The sequence below is a fragment of the Leptinotarsa decemlineata genome, unplaced genomic scaffold, assembly GCF_025532065.1.
Source record: "Leptinotarsa decemlineata unplaced genomic scaffold, Ldec_3_MD MMD2_tig00000035_RagTag_RagTag, whole genome shotgun sequence".
NCBI lineage: Eukaryota > Metazoa > Arthropoda > Insecta > Coleoptera > Chrysomelidae > Leptinotarsa > Leptinotarsa decemlineata.
The window spans coordinates 25,508,854-25,530,228 of NW_027412540.1; the positions used below are offsets into that span (position 1 = coordinate 25,508,854).

Below are 21,375 nucleotides of genomic sequence, written 5' to 3' on the forward strand. Positions count from 1 at the left end.
CTGACACACATCACAAACCAACTACTTTCCTGGTTAATACCACGAAGGACGTTGGATTATAAGTACAAAAATTCACATATAGTAAGATTGGCTGTAAATCGAATTGTTCTTTCAGATAATTGAATCGATTTGCAGCCGGTTTTCAAGTATTACGAAATACTGTGACACACATGAGTAAAATATAAGTCTGTTCTAAAGTTGTCTCTGTTCTGACTTCTGACATATTATCCTGTGGTTCCGATCAGGGATATGATGATCATTACAATTCATATACATCATTACGTTCATTCCGAACTTGCAACTTGTAGAATCTTTTATGTCTAAATAAAATTTACGAATACGTAAACCTACCTATGAAATGTCACATAAACCCTACTTTTTCGTTTTCACTTTTATTAAAACACGCTAAAACAGAACACAGAACCTTTTTTATTTCGAACCGATCTCTTGGTTCTACATTCATGATGTCGGCATAATCCTATTTCTGTTGTGCTACATATCAGGTTTGTCACGCAAACCTTTTCATTCAGACTACAACTGACTCAATGACTTCGGACAGTTTCGAACAGTACTAACTGCGAACCAGAACAAACCTATTATGGTTTGTTTGGAATGATAGCTGTCACAGAATAATTGTTTACTATTCTGTGACTCAGTTAAGTACGTTGTGTCTTGTGTCTGAACTGAGAATGTTATTAGTTTTGATCTAATGGTTATTCAAGAAATTTTACAAATGTGTTTTATTTTATGACTAAGAATAGATAACAGTTTCTGTAAATATGAGGGACAGTGAAGATGAAAGTTGCATACTCACTGGATTTTTGTTTGGAAATATTGATGAATCAGGAAATTTGGAAACAGATTTTTTTGATTCCAATGAACGAAAACAGCTTGCTTCCCTTGGAAAGTGAGTATCTTTTGAATATTGATGTCTTATTGGAATACATTCCCTTTAATATTCAAGGTTGGGTCTGGGTTCCTTTGTGAAAGACATAATAGGAGGTGAAAAAATAAAAGAAGAAATCGAAAGTGATTCTGAAACCTATGATGGCCCTCACATAAAACAAGATGATACTGGGATGGAAAGCTTTGGTTCACAAGGCAGCTTACCTTCTGAAGGATATGGGTCGCAAGGCAGCCATAGTGAAGGAAGTTTTAGTCAAGGAGGTTTCAGTCAGTCAAGTTTTAGTCAAGGAAATTTCAGCCAAAGTAGTTATTCAGGACAAAGCGGATATGATTCTGGTACTGATGTTAAGTCACCGTCAGCTGAAGATTTTTTCGATATGACTGAACTTGCAGACGAGGAGGTAAATTCTGTTTCATGTGTTTCAACAAAACCACTAATAATTTGATTTTAGCCAGACAGTATAAATGAAGATTATGATGCTGATGATGAAACTCCCAATAAAGATGTCAAGCTCATGCCTCCACCAAAATTACCTGTTATCAAAGAATCTGCAGAATCAGTGGGTTCGGAAGTAGTTGCCTATCAATCTGACAATGATAAAAAGAAATTGGAGACCCCTTTGGCCGCAATGCTGCCTTCTAAATATGCTAATATAGACGTAACAGAACTATTTCCAGATTTTCGCCATGGAAAGGTGAGACTGATTATCTTTTATTTTAGCCACTCAAAAGTCAAAGCGATAATTTTCCATTGATGTTGGATCCTTTTTTTTTTTTTTGAAAATGGGTATAATTTATCCAGTTTTTAAATGATTTGGAAAAACACATCTGGACCTTATGATTTTTTATTTTTTAGTTTGTTATTTATTAGTATAAACAATTCGTCACCTGTGTATGGAGTCAAATACATCGTATGAGGATTGAAATCTACTAATTTTTCAAATTCACTGTTTGTAGAGCGTATTTGATTCACCAACTTAGTAGGAGTGTTGATAAAAAAGTATTAAACAAGGAAGAGATAGTTTCTGGGTTTTCTATCAGCTGGTCATCCAACCTAATATTTATGTCATTGTATGTTCTATGTTTATTTGTTAATTCAGATAGCACATTTCATGAGGCATGGCTCTTATTAGGGGCTTCATATATCTTATCTTGGTAATATTTGTTCTTTTTTTCTTCAATTAAGGCATGGTGTTTTCTATTTGCCTCTTTATAGACTGGCAAAAAAGTTGAATATGTATTTTTTAAAGTAAACAAGTCTCTCAACGATGTACCAGATTGTATGATTGAATCATCTACCCATCTCTTATTATTGTCCGTGTAATAAAATCTTTTTTCAGGAAAATTTGAATTAAAATGGTTGAGTAAAATTTCATAAAAATAGTTGAAAGCTTCATTAAAATCTGTAATTCTATAAACATTTTCCCACTGTTCATAACTCAAGAAGTTTTCAAAATGTATGATGTTACTTCATTAAAATCTGTAATTCTATAAACATTTTCCCACTGTTCATAACTCAAGAAGCTTTCAAAATGTATGATGTTACGTGACTGACTTTATCCTTATTCAAAGTATCCAGATCTAAAAGTGCTATTCTGTGATCAGAAATATTGTTGTCTAAAACACAGCAAGTACCACCATTAGAAAATTTTATAAAAATCTGATCGATTATTGTTGATGTGGTATCCGTTACTCGGGTAGGCCATCCTATTAACGGAAATAAATTAAAACAAGATAAAACCGTACACAATGAATTAAAGTTTTCGTTTATATACATGTCAAAGTTAAAATCACCGCAGAGTATAAAATGGATTCTGGGTTTGTATAGACAGTCTAACATCTTAGAAATCTTATCTAGGAATAAATTAGCATCTCCATTAGGAGCTTTATAACAGTTTAAAACAACATTTGTGCTATGATTTGTTTTAAAGGAAGCGGCACAAATTTCGAAGTGATGTTCGACACAAAATTTCGATACATCTGTGGATTTCATTTCAAAACTGTGGTGGGCCCATATGCTAACTCCTCCACAGCGCTTAGTTGCTCTGCAGTAGAAGCTAGTTAGTTTATAACCTTCAATATGTGTGCAATTTGATTGATCATATTTTACTCCTATTTCCACTAAACATAAAATTTGTAGCAATGTGAATTTGGATATGTGATCGCTGTATAACAAATCAGCTTTATCACTATTTAATGTATTTATATTGAGTAATAGAAGATTTGGTCGAAATATCACACTATTGTGGTGGTTTCCCTGCGCTTCATTATAAACTGACTTACACATGCACCAAATGGCCAAACCTCTGGGTTCGTGGCTTTTTTTAAATTATTTTCAGATATTGTCACCTTGAATGATGAATACAATGCTGGAAATCGAGAAGTTAAGTGCTCGCATTTTACTTCAGGAAAATAGTTTATCAACAAATTAGATAATTCATCAATGGTTGTGTGAGGATCCAGTCTACAAACATGTAGACTCACACTCTTGGGTACCCCTCTACGAGATTCCTCGTTTTTTCCTATAACACAAGTTCTTTTGTTTTTTCTTCTGACTACTTCAGTGCATGTTTCTTTCTTAGAAAGAGAGTTTAAGGGTGGATCACTTTCCAGATTAATGTATTTATTTAGATTTGTTTTTTGTGCGTATGTAATTGCAGAAGACACATCATGTCTTGTGCTAGGCTGTTGGGCTATAGAGGTTTTTTCTTCTTTTTTTCTGCAAATAATATCATTCCGATTCTCCTCGTTGATATCAATTAGGTGTTTTTCAAATTTGGATGTTTTTTTTATCATTGACATCTTTTGTGGAAATATCAGTGACTTGTTTTGTGTTTGAAATCTTATCTCTTGGTTTTTTAGAGCATTCCTTATGATGTTTTAGTAAGGATTGCTTTTTATCTGTTAATATTAAATTTTTTTTCGCTCAAAAAGCATTTGGTATATGAATAAAATGCTATTGATTTTGATAAGGATGTGTAGGTAGAAATTTCAATGGTGTGTACCGAATTTCACCAGTACTGCGTGAGCAACGGACTTACTGTAAATCCTCATAAAAGTGTTTTTATGACTTTCTTACCGAAAAATATTCGTCACGATTATAGTAATCTGATAAGATTGAATGGACATTCCTTACATGAACTGAACTCAGTGAAATTCTTAGGAATAACACTAGATAGCAAGTTGACATGGGAGATACATATTAATAACATAGTAGGTAGGCTGAGCTCGGCATGTTTCTTAATTAGACAACTAAAGAATACGGTTTCGATCAGTGTCTTAAAATTGGCATATTTTGGGCTGGTTCAGTCAATATTATCTTATGGCATAATATTCTGGGGATCATCGGCACACTTAAATAATGCTTTCATTCTTCAAAAAAGGGTGATACATTGCATGAAAGGAATACATCCCAGAGAATCGTGTAGGCTTTATTTTATTGAATTAGGCATCATGACACTACCATCTCTTTATATATATTTGTTAGTATTAGACATGGCAAATAAAAAATTGGTAAGAAATAATGAAATACATGGTTATAACACTAGGAATAGCAATCATCTTCATCAATCGTTCTCTAGACTGACAGTGGGTCAAAATTCTAATCATTATCAACAGATAAGATTCTATAATAAAGTTATAGACATTTTTGGTCGTATAAGAAAGTTAAAAAAAATAAAATCTTTATTATCAGACTATTTGTTAAATATGGCATTTTACTCCACAGAAGAATTCTTAAATATGTAGAATTTATATGTTTAGTATGTATAATATTTGTATAGATGTATGTACTGGGCCTATGTTTAATTATTTAAAGTGTGTATACACATATATTATGTTCATAATTTTAATCTAATCCTATTTTCTGACAAGTCCAACAGACTCTATACATTGTTTTTCTTTTTTTTCTTGCAATTGTATTGAAGTTTACAGTGATGAATAAATTGATTTGATTTGATATTGAGCCTATAGGTGTAAATACAGACTAATACCGTATTCAAAAAACACACTTCAATGTGTGATATCTACTTGAATTTACAAAACCGTGACACGTGTTTCGCTATACGATAGCATCTTCGGGTGTCCAAAATTCACACAACATGAGACTAATATACATTATTTTTAGGTTTTGAGGTTTTCTAGACTATTTGGTCCCGGCAAACCAAGTAGCCTACCCAATATTTGGAAAAATGTGCGAAAGAAACGTAAGAAACGTAAACAAAAAGAAGGCAACCAACATGATACTGATTCAAATTCTGAAGAGGACAAACCTAGGAATAGAGGTTGGTTTTTTGATTATGCAGATCCAAAACCAGAACTAATCATGAGTGACGACGAGGTTTGTTTTTAGATCCCATTTCTCATAACATTTCATCATTTTATTATGAATTACTAGGAAAAGTTTCTGAAGCCTGCAGCGGCCCCGAGTGAGGAAAATAAACAAAACATGGAGAAAAAGGATGATTCAGGTCCGAAAGCCGCTGACTGGAGGTTTGGTCCAGCACAAATCTGGTATGACATGCTTGAAGTCCCCGAAACAGGAGAAGGATTCAATTACGGATTTGAAGTGAAAGACAGGCCAGACAGTGAATCAGGGGTAGGCTATACGTTTTGTGAAATCATAATTATTAGTAGCCATTTAACATCACTGCTTTCAACAATTGAGTATCATAAAGTTGTTCATTTCCCTGCTGGCGAGGAAAAAATTTCATTTTAAACCCGAGGTTTTTTCAAGTCTTTATTCAGATAAATTCAATTCTTTATTTATCCATTCGAGCAGATGCTCACTATAGGACAAGTCAAAAAACATATAGACATACAACAAAGTACAGTGAGTAAAATGATAAAATAAAATAAATTATGTACATGCATAACGAAGATTGCAGACAAAATACAATTAACATAGCATAGTGAAATAATACATGTTTACAGGTTGTTCCTTAAAAAATTAATTCATAATAATCTTCTAGGGAGTAGGGACACAGATCAATTAGTATCTTTTTCACTTCAATAAGAAATTTCCGGTTTGAAAAGGATCTATATCTTTGTGGAAGTCGATTATAGAGTCTTAAGCCAAGTACAGTAGGTGAATTTAAGCTAATATTTAAGCGTCTGAAGGGAACGCAATATTTGCCTTTCTGTCTAGTATCATAATTGTGTAGTTCAATTATGGTTACCTGGTGCTGCAGGTTTTTCCGGGTTTTCCTGCAGCTGAAAAAGCAAATGCGCCACTGGAATCAACAAAGTCGCCCCGGAGCGCCAATTAATTTTTATTGTTGTTTTTATTTTATTTTTATCGTTGTTTTAATAATGCCACATATTTCAAATTATGATTGTCAACAATTTGAAATGTAAACAGTAAAATATTTTTATAATAAAATAAACATTTTAAATAGTAATTGAGATAGCAGCACCATCAAAAAAAACATTTATCCAAAGCAGCACCAGCATGCTGGTCTCGGAAAACTAGCTGAAAACAACATAATACTTTATGCAGTACAACAAAATAATATTATCAAGATTTACTTGAGAATACATAATAAAAATGGGAATAAAATAAAAAACTTAATATAATAATAATAATAATATTTATTTTGAGTCGCTAAGAAAATTTACATTTTATAGACTAGTCAGTTAATAAAATACAAACTACACACAATAATGCAAACTACAATTAAATATAACAATTTCAAGTTACAAGAAAATACATTTATCAGTTGCTATTTTAGTAAAATCGTCAATACTATAAAGACAATGCTCAGTCAGTATGTTTTTCAATTTGTACTTGAATATTTTAAACGATAAGTTGCGAAAATGGATGGGTAGGGCATTGAAAAGGTAAGTGTCCACTTTTTGCGTCTTTTGCAACCTCAATTGTGGTTTTATCAGATTGTTCTTTGACCTGGTGTCATGGGCGTGAACATTAGAATGAGCTGAATACTCATTAATATGTTTCCTGACATATAGTAATTTTTCATATACAATGACGGCATATAAAGTCATGATCTTCAGAGCTGGGAATATTATTTTACAGCTCGAGTCCCAATTTGCTTTGAAAATTTTTCGTACAGCAGATTTTTGTAAGATAAATACTCTCATTAAATGTGATTGAGCTGAGTTTCCCCAGGCTAATATACCATAGCGAAGAAGAGAATGAAACAGAGAAAAGTAGGTAAGAGCAGCATCTTGATTGACTACTTCTCGAATTTTTTTTATTGCAAATACACATTTAGCAAGTTTGTTACAGAGAGTACTTATGTGTTCAGACCAGTTTAAGTGACTATCAATTAGAATACCAAGAAATTTGGTGGAAATATAATTACAGCTGTTGTTTAAGGCTCTCGAATCAAAATTAAGAGTTACAGTTTTTGTTTCATTCAGTAAGAGATCTTTCGCAGAGAACCATGTTTTGGCTTGATTCATAATTGCCTCAAGGGCAATTTCGGGATCCTCCCGTCTATCAATACTAGCACTGATTGTAGTATCGTCAGCAAAGAGAACTGTTGCTGTATTATGGTAGGTAATAGAAGACGTCATATCGTTGATATAAATTAGGAAGAGTAATGGTCCCAAAACTGACCCTTGAGGCACACCCCTCATTATTTCAAGAGGATTACTTCTTACATTAGTAATTAATACAGAGAATTGAATAGATTTAAGCCGTTCCTTCGTTGAGTATGCTACTATAAAAACTCTTTATTTTATTCTTAAAGATACTGAAACTAGGGCTATCTGTTATTTCCTTGGGAAGAAAATTATAAGTTTTCACACATAGTGTAATGGGATTTATTAAGCCAATATTAGTACGTACAGGTTCTAAAAGTGAAGTTGGTACTACATTTGACTTGTTCATGTATAACCTTCTATGCAAATTTACTTTGCTCGATTTCTAGAACATCCTGAATAGGCAGTATCTTGGTCAGACTGTATAAAGTATCAGCTGAGGTTCTGTAGTCAATATGCACTGTATATTTGATGGAGTGAAGATGGGCGTAAGTAGGTTCTACAACAATAAGGGGCACTAACCATTGGAATTCCTTTTTTCTACATGGGTGATATGGTTATTCCAGCCTAGGTTTTCATCGACTATTCAATTCAATTCAATTCTTTATTTATCCATTCGAGCAAATACAGCTATAGGACAAGTCAAAAAACATATAGACATACAACAAAGTACAGTGAGTAAAATGATAAAATAAAATAAATTATGTACATGCATAACAAGGATTGCAGACAAAATACAATTAACATAGGATAGTGAAATAATACATGTTTACAGGTTGTTCTTTAAAAAATTAATTCATAATAATCTTCTAGGGAGTAGGGACACAGGTCAATTAGTATCTTTTTCACTTCAATAAGAAATTTCCCGTTTGAAAAGGATCTATATCTTTGTGGAAGTCGATTATAGAGTCTTAAGCCAAGTACAGTAGGTGAATTTAAGCTAATATTTAAGCGTCTGAAGGGAACGCAATATTTGCCTTTCTGTCTAGTATCATAATTGTGTAGTTCATCTACACGCATATGGTCGTCACGAGCTTTGTGTATATTCTTCAAAAGTTCTAAAATGAAAATACCACTAACTGTTAAAATCCTCATGTTTTTGAAAAGGTCACGACAACTATGGTTAAATGAGACTCTAGCAATACATCTAACAATACGCTTTTGAGCCAGAAAAACATTTTGTGCATATGCTGATCCACCCCAGACTGCAATACCATAGTTTATTCTTGATTGAACTTCTGCAAAATAGAATGAACGGAGATGATTCAAGTTCAATGTATATCTAAGATTTCTGATTTGGTAACATTTTGAGTTCAGTGTCTTAGAAAGCTGTAGACAGTGAGTTCGAAATGATAAGTCTTCGTCCAAAAAAATTTCAAGACACTCAGTACTATAAATGCATGTGTTATTAATGTTGATATTTAATGGCAGTACGTTTTTGTTTTGAAGAGTATGAAAAGTTACACAATTTGTTTTGTTTGTATTAAAAAGAAGAGACATGTCGGAAGACCAGACTGAAAAGTTGAGCATTGTGGTGTTAATTTTTGTTTTCAGAATTTCAGAGTTTTCTCCTGTAAAAAGTAGCGTTGAGTCATCTGCATACAATGTAGTGAATGCATCAGTTAAGATCAGAGGTAGCCCATTAATATATAAGACGAATAGTATTGGCACCAGAATGGAGCCTTGAGGTACCCCAATGTCATTTCTTTGAGGAGATGACCGAGATGTTTTACCACAATGAGAGATTTTTACAATTTGTTTCCGTCCTTTCAGATACGAGCTAAACCAGTCATGAATTTTACCTCTTATACCAAATTTATATAACTTATCAAGCAGAGTTTCGTGTTGAACACAATCAAAAGCTCGACTTAAATCACAAAATATTCCTGTTGGATTTTCACCCTTCTCAGTAGCTATTAATACTTTCTCATAGAAGGAGATAATTGCTGTTGTAGTAGAGTATTGGCTACGAAAACCATGATGATTATCCATAATAACTTTGTTCCTCTCTAAAAACGATACCAGTTGATTTAGAACCACATATTCAATTACTTTTGATATTACTGATGGAATAGTGATTGGTCTATAATTAGATATGTCAGATGGATTACCTTTCTTTAAAATAGGAGACACTAATGAAGTTTTCAATTTTGTTGGGAATATCCCGTCCTCAAGAGACTTATTAATCACGTGAGTTAGAGGTTTAACTATGTATTCTGCAATTTTTTTTTAATATTACAGCTGAAATTCCATCATAACCACAGAAGGGCTTATTTTTAATTTTATATTTTATAACATTGAGAACATCTATCTCAGAAACATTGGTCCAAGATATTTGATATTATGGACTCTCATTACTTCTGTACCTCCTATCTCCACTATGATGTCCTGTTGTTTCATGTTTTTCTGAGAGAAGATTATAAAAGTAGTCTTCCCTACATTGATCTGGAGTTGATTTTTGCAAGCCATCTGTAGTACCTTTCAAGGTCGATATTTACTAGTGTATCGAGTTGTTTCAAGTATTAACCCTTATATACAAGAACAGTATAATCTGCAAATTTGAAGTATCTACCTATAATGTCAGCAGTTTTCAATGACAGAACATGTAATGTATAGAGTAGAGGTCCAAGGGCTGAGCCTTGGGGCACACCTGCTTTGGTGGTTTCAGTTTGGCTTGAAATGTTTTGAAAATTCAAAAATTTCCGATGTATGCAGATGATTTTTAAGTTTTCAGACCAATAGAATCATCAGACGATGTTACTTCGTTTCAACATGATTCAAATAGCTTGGATAGGTGGTGTATTGAAAACAATTTATACAGTAAATGTAGTTTCATCAGCTTTCACAAAATGAAATGAAATTATCTGAATGGTAATCCACTTACATGTGTCACTTTAACGAAGGATCTAGGAGTAATCTTTGACGAGCAATTGCGATTCAATATATATATATATATGTATATATATATATATATATATATATATATATATATATATATATATATATATATATATATATATATATATATATATATATAAGTTACTTCTTTGCATGATCTACACATCCATATATAAAGTTACTTTTTTTTTTGTATCAAGATGTAGTAGTAGAAAGCCAAAAACTTTCTTTCCCAAAAATGAATCACTCCTAAAAATATAAACCCCTTCAATTCAAATATAGAATATGTATAGAAATTAAGTATTTTTTTTGTTCTTATATAGGTGACTGAAGAAAATGAGGCACATGAAGAAAATCAAGACGAACCATATCCAGATGATGCTTTCTTGATGGTTACTCAATTGAATTGGGAAGATGATGTGGTTTGGGACGGAAATGATATAAAACAAAAGGTAGTTCTCTTAACGATAGGAAAACATGAGATGATTCAGGTTGTATTACTGTAGTACTGAAGAAAACAATTTATTTATTGAAAATATATCATATTTTGTGTTGCTTCTTCTCCAAAATTCATTTTATAGAGTTCACTTTGGATAAACATTGTTCAATTTAGACGAATGATAAATTATTTCGCCCTTATTGTGAACCAGGTGTTGCAGAAATTGAGTTCTAAAACAAATGCGGCTGGATGGGTCCCCAGTAGCGGCAATAGAACAGCTCAGGCTTTCAGTCAACCAGGAAAAGTAGGCACGTCAGTTCGAATGCCTCCTGTACCGAATCCACCGTTGCAGGGTTTGAAGTCAAAAACGCAATTGTAAGACACAGTACGTAGTATGAAGTTCTTGTTTTGTCATTTCGCGTTTTTAGGTTGAAACCGAGACCTGATCAGGAGCAGGATGATACTTGGTATTCCATTTTTCCTGTTGAAAATGAAGACTTGGTTTATGGTAGATGGGAAGATGATGTTATCTGGGATGCTGAAAACATGAAAAAAGTTCCAAAACCATCGATCTTGACTTTGGATCCTAACGATGAGAATATTATACTGGGAATACCTGATGATATTGACCCTTCCAAACAAATCGCAGGTAAAAGCAGTGTCTCGATCGTGTATTGTAGAATCTTTTGGCAATGGTAAAAAATCCATTGTATATGTAGCAATATATCAGATACCCTTTTTAAGAATTATTTTCAAAATAATTAATTTTGAACTGGACCTAACTTCGAAATTAATCATGAATCAAATCACTTGCAAAGGTAACTTGTACTTTTTGTGAATTCAGAAACGGAATAATCAATTGAATTAATGATGAAAGACAAACATATTGAATTTTTTTCACTAGATAAAATACTTACTTAAGTCATGATATTACTTGAAGGCTATTTTCTGTGTAGAATTTTGTGTTTTTTAAGTATTATAATCCTACACATTGAAATAATCAGAAGTGGTTAAGAAATTTATACAATTTCAGGTCAAGCTACTCCTGTGAAGGTTAAGATCCCTCATCCTCACGTGAAAAAATCTAAGATTTTGTTAGGAAAAGCAGGTGTCATAAATGTTCTTCAAGAAGATACTCCTCCCCCACCTCCGAAGTCACCTGACAGGGATCCATTCAATATTTCAAATGACATGTAAGTGAATTATTTCTCAGACATCTTTTAAGTTTGCAGGAATCGATTTTGATCATACTATGACCTTTAGGTTCTCGACGCAGACCTAAACTTTTTTGTTCAATGATTCAAATTCATGGTTGCTTTGAACGAAATATTCTGTTTAGCCAATCCTTCATTGAATATGAAGAAAATCAAAAAAGGTGTTAGTCTTTCGTTTTTATGTGGTAACTGGTTTCGTTAAAACTCCAAGAAAATTGAAAACGCATTAGAAAAGTTGACGGACCCAAAAGTTTTTTGTTGTATTAAAATTGGAGGAAATGTAGAGACTCTTTGAAAATAAAAATTGGAAAAAATAAATAATAGTTGAAACTGTTTTTCAGATTATGTTTAATCATAATGTCAACATAGTTTCCAAGTTCAATAATAATAATGATTGATTTTCCCAGGAAACATTTATGTTTATAGTAGGGAAAAAACAATAATTAAAAACTATTTGATCTACTATTGTTGGAAGTATTAGGAAAAAATCTCCTGTTTTGAGATATTCAGAGCCATTCAACTTCTATGTTTTGCCTAATTTAGTTATTTATCATTTTCAGATATTACCAGCCGAGAACTTCGGAAACAACTCTAAGGCTGAAAGTTGGTGGTGCTAATTTGATTCAACATTCCACACCTGTGGTAGAGTTGAGGGCTCCTTTTGTCCAAACTCATATGGGTCCGATGAGATTGAGGAATTTCCATAGACCGCCAATGAAAAGATTTTCACATGGACCTCTGTGTCAGCCTGGGCCTCATGGCGCCATGCCCCTGGTGAAGCATATCAAGAAAAAAGCAAAGGTGGGAAAATTTTCTTATGCTGGTATTCCTCGAGACCTAAATTATCTCCAGCTATTTTTCTATTGTATTATCAACTACAACATACTTGTCTCATCTTTCATTGGGGAATGTTCCTCTATTTGGGTTATTACATACAGCAAATGCAAGTTTGAGCAAAATAAAGTCGGGTTTAATTCATGAGTTTTTCAAATTCACTTCGAAAAGTATTCAAATTGATGTTACGAATGTTGGGTTATAATTTTTAAAGGGATTTGTTTCTAATTCACATATTGGCAACAGCGCCAATATCAAGTTGAAATAATTTATACGTACCTGGATATTCCACTTTAAAAAAGGAAAATTATCTTTATAAATCAACAGTTAAGGCAGAATATAAATTATAGTTCAATACCACCTCCACAAGCCACATAAGCAACAGTTGTTTTGTTATTTATTTATATAGAGGAAGATAGGTTAGGCGCATAAAATGTCATATGTCACAAAATGTCTCGGAACTCGGAACATAAGTAAACAGAATAGCACACCTCTGAAATATGTCATCTTTGTCTCATACAGGTAACAGATTCATTGTCCTTTATTAGCTATAACCCTTTGAATGTTGAATGCATTATTTCATTCTTCTTTTTTAAGTATTTAAATAATTTTTTAAAGAAAAAGGTTGAAATGCTAAGTTTAAAATGCGTTGTTTTAGAGTTCTTTTATGAAAACTACTTGATTTTCGTCACGAGGAACATTCCACATTCTGTCGCTCAAATTTTAGTGAAAGTAACCAAATATAATTCAACAATAAAAAACCATCCAGGCTTCAGTTTTATATTATGTTTTGAAGTAACTAGGCACAATCAATTTATAGGAATAGCGAAGAAAAAATACACTTGAGATGTCCCGATCTCGATAATTTTGTATGCTTTATAAGGCTCAAATTGGATCTTCTTTATGTTATTGCTCTTATATCAAAATGTAGCCAATTTGTCGTATTGGAGATATGTCTCTCTTCCTTACGGGTTTTGATGGACCTAACCTAATCTAAGTCTCTCTTTCATGGATATTCTAATAAGTCTTGAAACATTTGGCCTAGTCTGCTTGATTCGCTTCAACTTGATATGTCTTTTGGGAACTATTCTGAATAACTGTTGCTTGCGTATTCAAAAAAATGTATCTTGCTTTTAATAGAGATTAGAGGTTCATTGTCATTCTTTGATGTTAAAATAAAATTCAATACTCCTTACTCAAAATATCAGATACGACAAGTCAATGATAAATAGCACTTTTTTTATGAAAACAATTTTTTTTATTTATGCAGTAACTTTTTGTGGTGAATTAAAGAATTTCCCTTTGTACATCTGTATAAAGTTTTCTATTACAACTTTTTTTTTGTGTTTGTGGAGATGAAGTTCCAAAAAACAGTCAAGGAAAAACCCCAATTTCCTCCACAAAAAAATTACTTTAGTTTAATTTGGAATTTTTGCACTTTTAACTTCATGTCCCTTCAGGCGATATTATTTTCAGCAATAATGAATATTTTCCACTCTAACATAATGTTAAAATATCTAAACTATGTTTTTTATTAATTTTTATACTTGTTTGGCTTCAACACACGCCACATACTGTATTCATATTCTGATATATTTTTTTCATGTATTGACACTCTTGACCATATCAATAAATAATGACAGATGAAAAATGAAATATATGGTGTATATTTTTCAGCAAAGAGAAGCTGAGAGAATGGCTTCCGGAGGTGGCGATGTTTTCTTTATGAGAACCCCTGAAGACTTGACTGGCCGAGACGGTGATTTAATTCTGGTAGAATTCTGTGAAGAGCATCCCCCGTTGATGAATCAGGTAAGAGTTTGAGAACTCTCCCAAACTTATTTGAACTCACCGAATTCTCTTTCAAGGTCGGAATGTGTTCCAAAATCAAAAACTATTACAAGAGGAAAGCTGCGAAAGATTCTGGTCCTCCTACATATAGATACGGGGAGACTGCCTACGCTCATACTTCTCCGTTTTTGGGTATATTGCACCCGGGCCAGTCCATCCAGGCCATAGAAAATAACATGTATCGGTAAATATTGGCTGCGTCTTTTTTTTTAAACACATTTCTAAGAATATAACATTCACAGGGCTCCAGTGTATGAACATAATATTCCAGAAACTGACTTCTTGATAATAAGAACGCGACAACAGTATTATATTAGAGAAGTAGATTCAATTTACGTTGCTGGTCAGCAGTGCCCGTTGTATGAAGTACCAGGACCCAACTCCAAGAGGGCAAATAATTTCGTTAGAGACTTTCTTCAGGTAAGATTTCTATGAAAAGGTTACCAGGGTGGTCCTAGAAATACTTGGCCTGACCTAGAAATCGCGGTGGTTTTTGAAAAATATAACTGTATTAGAAAGTACACAATCTATAAAGCGCATGTTTCAAGTTTGAAGACGCTGCATTGTTTAGTATTTGTTTGGCAGCCATCAATAGCGAACATTTTTCGTGAATTTGTGAAAATGGAAAAAATTGGTCATCGTTATGTTGTATAATACTTTTATTTGAAAGGCCTCAGCCCAACCAAATTAAAAGCTGAACTAGATTCTACTCTGGGCGAGTCTGCTCCTATGTTTAAAACAGTAAAATATTGGGAAGCAGAGTTTAAACGAAGCCATATGAGCTGCTGAGACGAGCAAACTTAAAAAAAAAGGCTCAGTGGTCGAAGATTTTCCAACAATGAAGAAGCAATGTCGACAGTTGATAACTATTTTGAAGAGCAAGACGGTTATTATTATAAAAACGGTATTGAACTTATTGAATGTCAATGGGAAGAGTATATAGAGTTGCAAGGACATTATGGTGAAAATTAAATAATTTTTTTTCCAAAATTTGTGCATACAGCAATTTAGCATACAGAGAATATGAAAATAAATCTGAAAGGGCAATCAAAGAAGATCCTACCAATTTCTGGTCGTACATTCAGAATAAGAAAGGTACATCAAGAATTCCTAGTATTCTAAACCTTTTCCGCTCATACTTAACTGAAGTATCCTATTCGTAGATTATAGGGGTCACAAGTCATTCCAATTTATTGCAAACAGTGGTGCCTCTCAAGGAAGCAATTTAGCACCTCTTTTATACTCACTCTTCATTAACGACATAGGAAATAATCTCTCTAGCAATTTCTTACTCTTTGCAGATGATTTGAAAATCTTTCGGCCCATTACATCACAGTAGGACTGCTTAATCTTACAAAAAGACCTTGATTTTTTGTACCTTTGGTGTACCGAAAATAATCTTCCCCTCAATACAAACAAATGTAAATACTCAAAATACACATTTAAACATAATGTTATTTCTCATGATTACTGCATAAATAACACACCTCTTCAAATAATCTGAGTTTCTCCATTCACTATGACAATAACATGCTCAGCAAAACGGATACTAGGGCTCATCTATCTTAACTGTATGAACTTTTGTAGCAGAGATAGTTTTTTAACTTTTTCCAATGCATACGTCAAATCTTGGCTGGAATATGCCTCCCTTATATGGTCACCCATATACAATGTCCACATAAACAAAATCGAATCTATACAAAGAGGCTTCATGAAATATATTACTTACAAGCTAGAAGGAGTTTACCCTGAACAAGGCATCGACAACAGAATACTACTGAATAAATTTAATATATTATCCCTTCAAACCTGAAGAACCTACTACTCTATAATTTTCATTTATAAACTAGTGAATAATCGGATTGACTGTCCAGAACTACTCTCCCACTTCAACTTTCATGTTCCACGAATTAATTCTAGAAATAAACTGACTTTTTATCTACCAAATTCTAGAACAAACATATTATTCAAGTCACCAGTTGTTGCAATGAGCAAACTTTACAATCAACTCTATGAAAATCTCGACATTTATTATGAACCTATCGGTCAAGTTAAGAACCATGTTAAGAAGCTTTTACACTCTAGTCAAAATACATGAGCCCAAATTGAAAGTTACGCTACCGTGTGAGCTTATTACTACTACTGTATTACTGCTGAATTATGTTTTTTTTTAATACACCTGAACTATGTTTTTACTTGTTAGCTTTACATCTGACTTATGTTTTTTTTTTCAATTACTCTCCTAGCTTACTGCACACAAGTTTTTCACCTAATTTTTTGCTTAACTCTCCTAAATGCTTCCTTTATTTTGTTTTTTGTTTACTCACTTCAGGTGTTTCTAGTTGATAAATTAGTATTGTATTCATGTATATGTGTATGTATATATGTATGTGTATATGTGTATATAAATAGGCAGATATAAAACTGTAACGTGCTTGCTAATGTTATTAATATGTCTTGTTATTGGGATTTATTCCTGTTTAGACATTAAACATTTTTTTTGTTGAGCCGCGAACTTCTGGGAACACCCTAGTATGATCCATTATTCATGATTATCAATAAATCAATACCACAATAAAACTTCATTGTGTAGTGAAACAAATAACAAAACAATATTTTTAGGTTTTTATATATCGTTTATTCTGGAGGAGCAAGGATAACCCTAGAAGAATAAAGATGGACGATATCAAGAGAGCATTTCCCTCTCATTCCGAAAGCAGCATTAGGAAAAGATTGAAGCTCTGTGCTGACTTCAAAAGGACAGGTATGAGCCATTGTAGATGAACAGTTCCACATAATACATGTACTAATTTTTTTCAGGCATGGATTCGAACTGGTGGGTTATCAAGCCAGAATTCAGACTACCAACCGAAGAAGAAATCAGAGCTATGGTGTCTCCTGAACAGTGCTGTGCGTACTTTAGTATGGTAGCTGCAGAGCAACGTTTGAAGGTTTGAAATGTTATACAAATATGTAAACTGAGGAGTAATATTTGTGATGGAATCGGTTGAAACTTGATGAAAATCCAGAACGTATTTGAGAAACACTTTTTTAGGTTTTCACTAGTCGGTTTTACAAAAACGCAACACGTGCTATGTATCTGTATATATTTTCTTCCGTCATAGCAGTAGTAGTAATCTTTATTATAGGATACATCCTAATCTTACAGGACATAATAACTAATTAACAATTTAAATTTCCACAGTGCCAAAAATATTAATAAAATTCAAATCTGTATATAGATAATAACAATAATGAAGATAAACTAAACAAAAAGATAATAATAAAAAATATACAATTTAAAAGACCCAATGTTGAAAACCAATATTGATACAGTAACATACATATAATATACATTTTTTCCAACTAACCAACGCTCTAGGTATTCCAATAATTTACTTTTAAACCCTCTTACAGTATTTTCCTCTTTAACGGCATTTGGTAAATTGTTAAATTCCCGTAGTCCCTTGTAGAATAAGTTTTTCGATCTGCCACCAGTGTGAGTTCTATGTATACGAAAATTATTATAAGATCTTGTCTCATGTTCGTGTATTTGATTATTGAAAACCAAAAATTCATTAAAATATGTTGGTTGGAGACTTTTGGTTATTTTAGATATAAAAACCATTGTTAAAAAGAATAATCGATTTGAAATCGACAGCCATTGTAGTATATTTAACATGTGATCAATGGAAGTATAACGACTGCATCTTAATATAGTTGGGAAAGCCTATTTTGGTTTATTAAATGCATTAAAGTTGGACAGTACTCAAAATGAGGTTTAACTATACAATTATATATGTTAATATTCTGGAGTTAATAGTCAAATTATTTGCTATCCTAGAAAACAAATATAATTTTTTTGAAATTTTTTTTATAACGTATCATGACTGTTCAAACTCAAAGTGTTGTCTACAATAACTCCCAGATACTTTATTTCAGACACATATTCCAAGGTAGTATTACCAATTTCAATTTTTATTTCATTATAATCAATAGAGTTCAGTTTATATTTAGTTGTTATCACCATAGCTTTTGTTTTATCTGCATTTAATTTATTCATATGTCAATATTTTTCGATGTTCTTCATAGAACCTTTGAGAGTATCTACAGCATCATTGAGTTCTGTATTCGAAGTATAAACTAATAAACAGATTAAGTTCATGTAGCCTAGGAACATAATAAATATCATTTAGGTATATGATAAATAAAAGTGGGCCAAGTACACTTCCCTGGGGAACACCAATGTTGATATCTATCTCATCAGATATTTTTGAACCAATTTTTGTTTTCTGTTTTCTTTCACTAAGGTAACTAAGAAACCATGCCAGCACAGAGCCTGTTAACCCATAATAATTTGATTTTTTTATCAAAATGTTTCGGTCATAGACGAAAATGTATCTGTCTGATATCTGAATTGAATAAATGTAGTTACTTTTTTATTCGGTTAAAATATCTCAAATGTATATATTTCTGTTTGGTATATTCAAATCTACAATATTTAATTTCAATTTGGGGAACAGCTAATTTATCAATAATAAATCCTCTCAAGAGACTGCAAAATGAAATAATAAAATGTATATTCAAATTACCATATCTTGAACCTACATCAAATTAATATATACCATGTGATCTTTTAGATATTCAGTCTATTTTCCAATTGAAAATTTGTTGTTTCATTCATTCTGTTAAAAAAAATCACAAACATTCGAATTTGGAATTCAATCAAGTAAATACCATCCATGATCATAATACAAGACAAGCAAAAAAACTACTAGTTAAATCATATCACTCAAAATTTGGGGGGAAATCAATACTTCATTTAGGAGTTATAATATATAATAATCTTCCAGAGAAACTAAAAATGAATCAAAAAACAAAATTCAAATGGGAATTGAAGAAGTTTCTGCTTTCTTCCTCTAATTAAAATTCGGATTTCCATATTACATTTTTTTGTTTTTTAATTACCATTATAATTTAAAAATTTACCTATATATTTATATATGTATGTGTGTGTATATGTTTGTATTTATGTATTTATGTGCTATATATTTGACTGATATTTAATATTGAAATAATTTATTTAATCATTATTTTAAATTTTATCCCTGTTATAAACATTCTTGTTTCTTGGGATTAATAAAGATTATTATTATACTAATATTATTGTATATCAAGCGGTCGTCGCTTTTTTCACAATAATACTAATAGTTTCGTTCGTTATTGTATGTACATGTTAATAATTCTTTTTTTTATTGTTTCTTTTTTCACAAGGATGCTGGTTACGGTGAGAAATTCCTATTCACCCCCGCGGAAGATGATGACGAAGAAATGCAATTAAAAATGGACGATGAAGTTAAAGTGGCCCCTTGGAACACTACTAGAGCATACATTCAGGCTATGAAGGGTAAATGTCTCCTTCAGTTGACCGGACCTGCTGATCCTACGGGTTGTGGAGAGGGTTTCAGCTATGTCAGAGTCCCCAATAAGCCGACTCAGAGTAAAGAAGAACAGGAATCCCAACCTAAAAGGACCGTAACTGGAACCGATGCAGATTTAAGAAGGCTGTCTTTGAACAACGCCAAAGCCTTGTTGAGGAAGTTCGGAGTTCCAGAAGAGGAGGTAAAGCTGTGCATTTTTTGTAATGTTTTTTCAACTTTTCATGTATCTACATACTATTTGGGAATTTCTATAAATGCTCTATTTTGATGATATTGAGTTTTCACGTGTTTTCTTAGAGACTGATAATATTTGTTCATTCAAATTGATATCAAATCAAATTGATGAAACATTCAAAAATAAATTAATTTTTCTGAGGGCAATTTTTGATGAAATTTCATTTTATTGTTCGATATAGTTATTTTTGAGGGCGATACAACAATGGGAAATGTTCCTCAATTTGGGTTATTACAGCAAATGCAAGTTTGAACAAAATAAAGTTGAGTTCAATTCATGAATTTTTCAAATTCACTTCGAAAAGTATTCAAATTGATGTTTCAAATGTTGGGTTTTCATTTTTAAAGGGGTTTGTTTCTAATTCACATATTGGCAACAGTTCCTAGAACTTTACCTGCCATTCCTAAAAATATTTTACCTTGCATATAATATATCAAGTTGCAAAAATGTATACGTACCTAGATATTCTAATTTAAAGAAGGAAAATTATCTTTATAAATCAACAATTGAGGCAAAATATAAATTATAGTTCAATACCACCTCCACAAGCCACATAAACAACAGTTGTTTTGTTATTTATTAATATAGAGGAAGATAGGTTAGGTGTACAAAATGTCATATGTCACAGAATGTCTCGGAACTCGGAACATAAGTAAACAGAACAGCACGCCTCTGAAATATGTCATCTTTGTTTGTCTCATACAGGTAACAGATTCATTGTCCTTTATTAGCTATAACCGATGTTGCCAAATGCTGGAATAGAAACGAATCCCTTTAAATGTTGAATGCATTATTTCATTCCTCTTTTTCAAGTATTCAAATAATTTTTCAAAGAAAAAGGTTGAAATGATATGATAAGTTTAAAATGTGTTGTTTTAGAGCTCTTTTATGAAAACTACTTGATTTTCGTCAGGAGGAACATTCCCCATTATATTCCTTTTTATTTTTTTCTTCAAACTAGGCAAAAGTTGCTTCCCTCGAAATGTTCTATCCCACAAACAAATAGTCCGACAGCTGTAAAATTTGTCTTTTGAAGGTTAGGGTTAACTAATA

At 32.3% G+C, this 21,375-nt stretch overlaps 1 protein-coding gene across 3 annotated transcripts in view; it reads left to right on the forward strand.

Moving 5' to 3' along the window:
- The first annotated feature begins 647 nt into the window (after window positions 1-647).
- Taf1 (TATA-box binding protein associated factor 1) overlaps window positions 648-21,375 on the forward strand; it is a 29,399-nt gene continuing 8,671 nt past the window's right edge. The window contains exons 1-16 of one of the 3 annotated variants that reach the window (XM_074172136.1): window positions 648-907; window positions 965-1,307; window positions 1,359-1,601; window positions 5,033-5,245; window positions 5,303-5,503; window positions 10,632-10,760; window positions 10,959-11,122; window positions 11,176-11,396; window positions 11,781-11,940; window positions 12,522-12,762; window positions 14,473-14,607; window positions 14,664-14,830; window positions 14,889-15,066; window positions 17,269-17,410; window positions 17,467-17,597; window positions 19,921-20,268. In XM_074172136.1, the coding sequence (XP_074028237.1) occupies window positions 780-907; window positions 965-1,307; window positions 1,359-1,601; window positions 5,033-5,245; window positions 5,303-5,503; window positions 10,632-10,760; window positions 10,959-11,122; window positions 11,176-11,396; window positions 11,781-11,940; window positions 12,522-12,762; window positions 14,473-14,607; window positions 14,664-14,830; window positions 14,889-15,066; window positions 17,269-17,410; window positions 17,467-17,597; window positions 19,921-20,268 (3,144 nt within the window). In that variant the 5' untranslated portion in view covers window positions 648-779. Of the gene's footprint in view, window positions 908-964; window positions 1,308-1,358; window positions 1,602-3,885; window positions 3,904-5,032; window positions 5,246-5,302; window positions 5,504-10,631; window positions 10,761-10,958; window positions 11,123-11,175; window positions 11,397-11,780; window positions 11,941-12,521; window positions 12,763-14,472; window positions 14,608-14,663; window positions 14,831-14,888; window positions 15,067-17,268; window positions 17,411-17,466; window positions 17,598-19,920; window positions 20,269-21,375 lie in introns of those variants that run through there. The other 2 variants (XM_074172137.1, XM_074172138.1) reach the window with 2 other exon arrangements.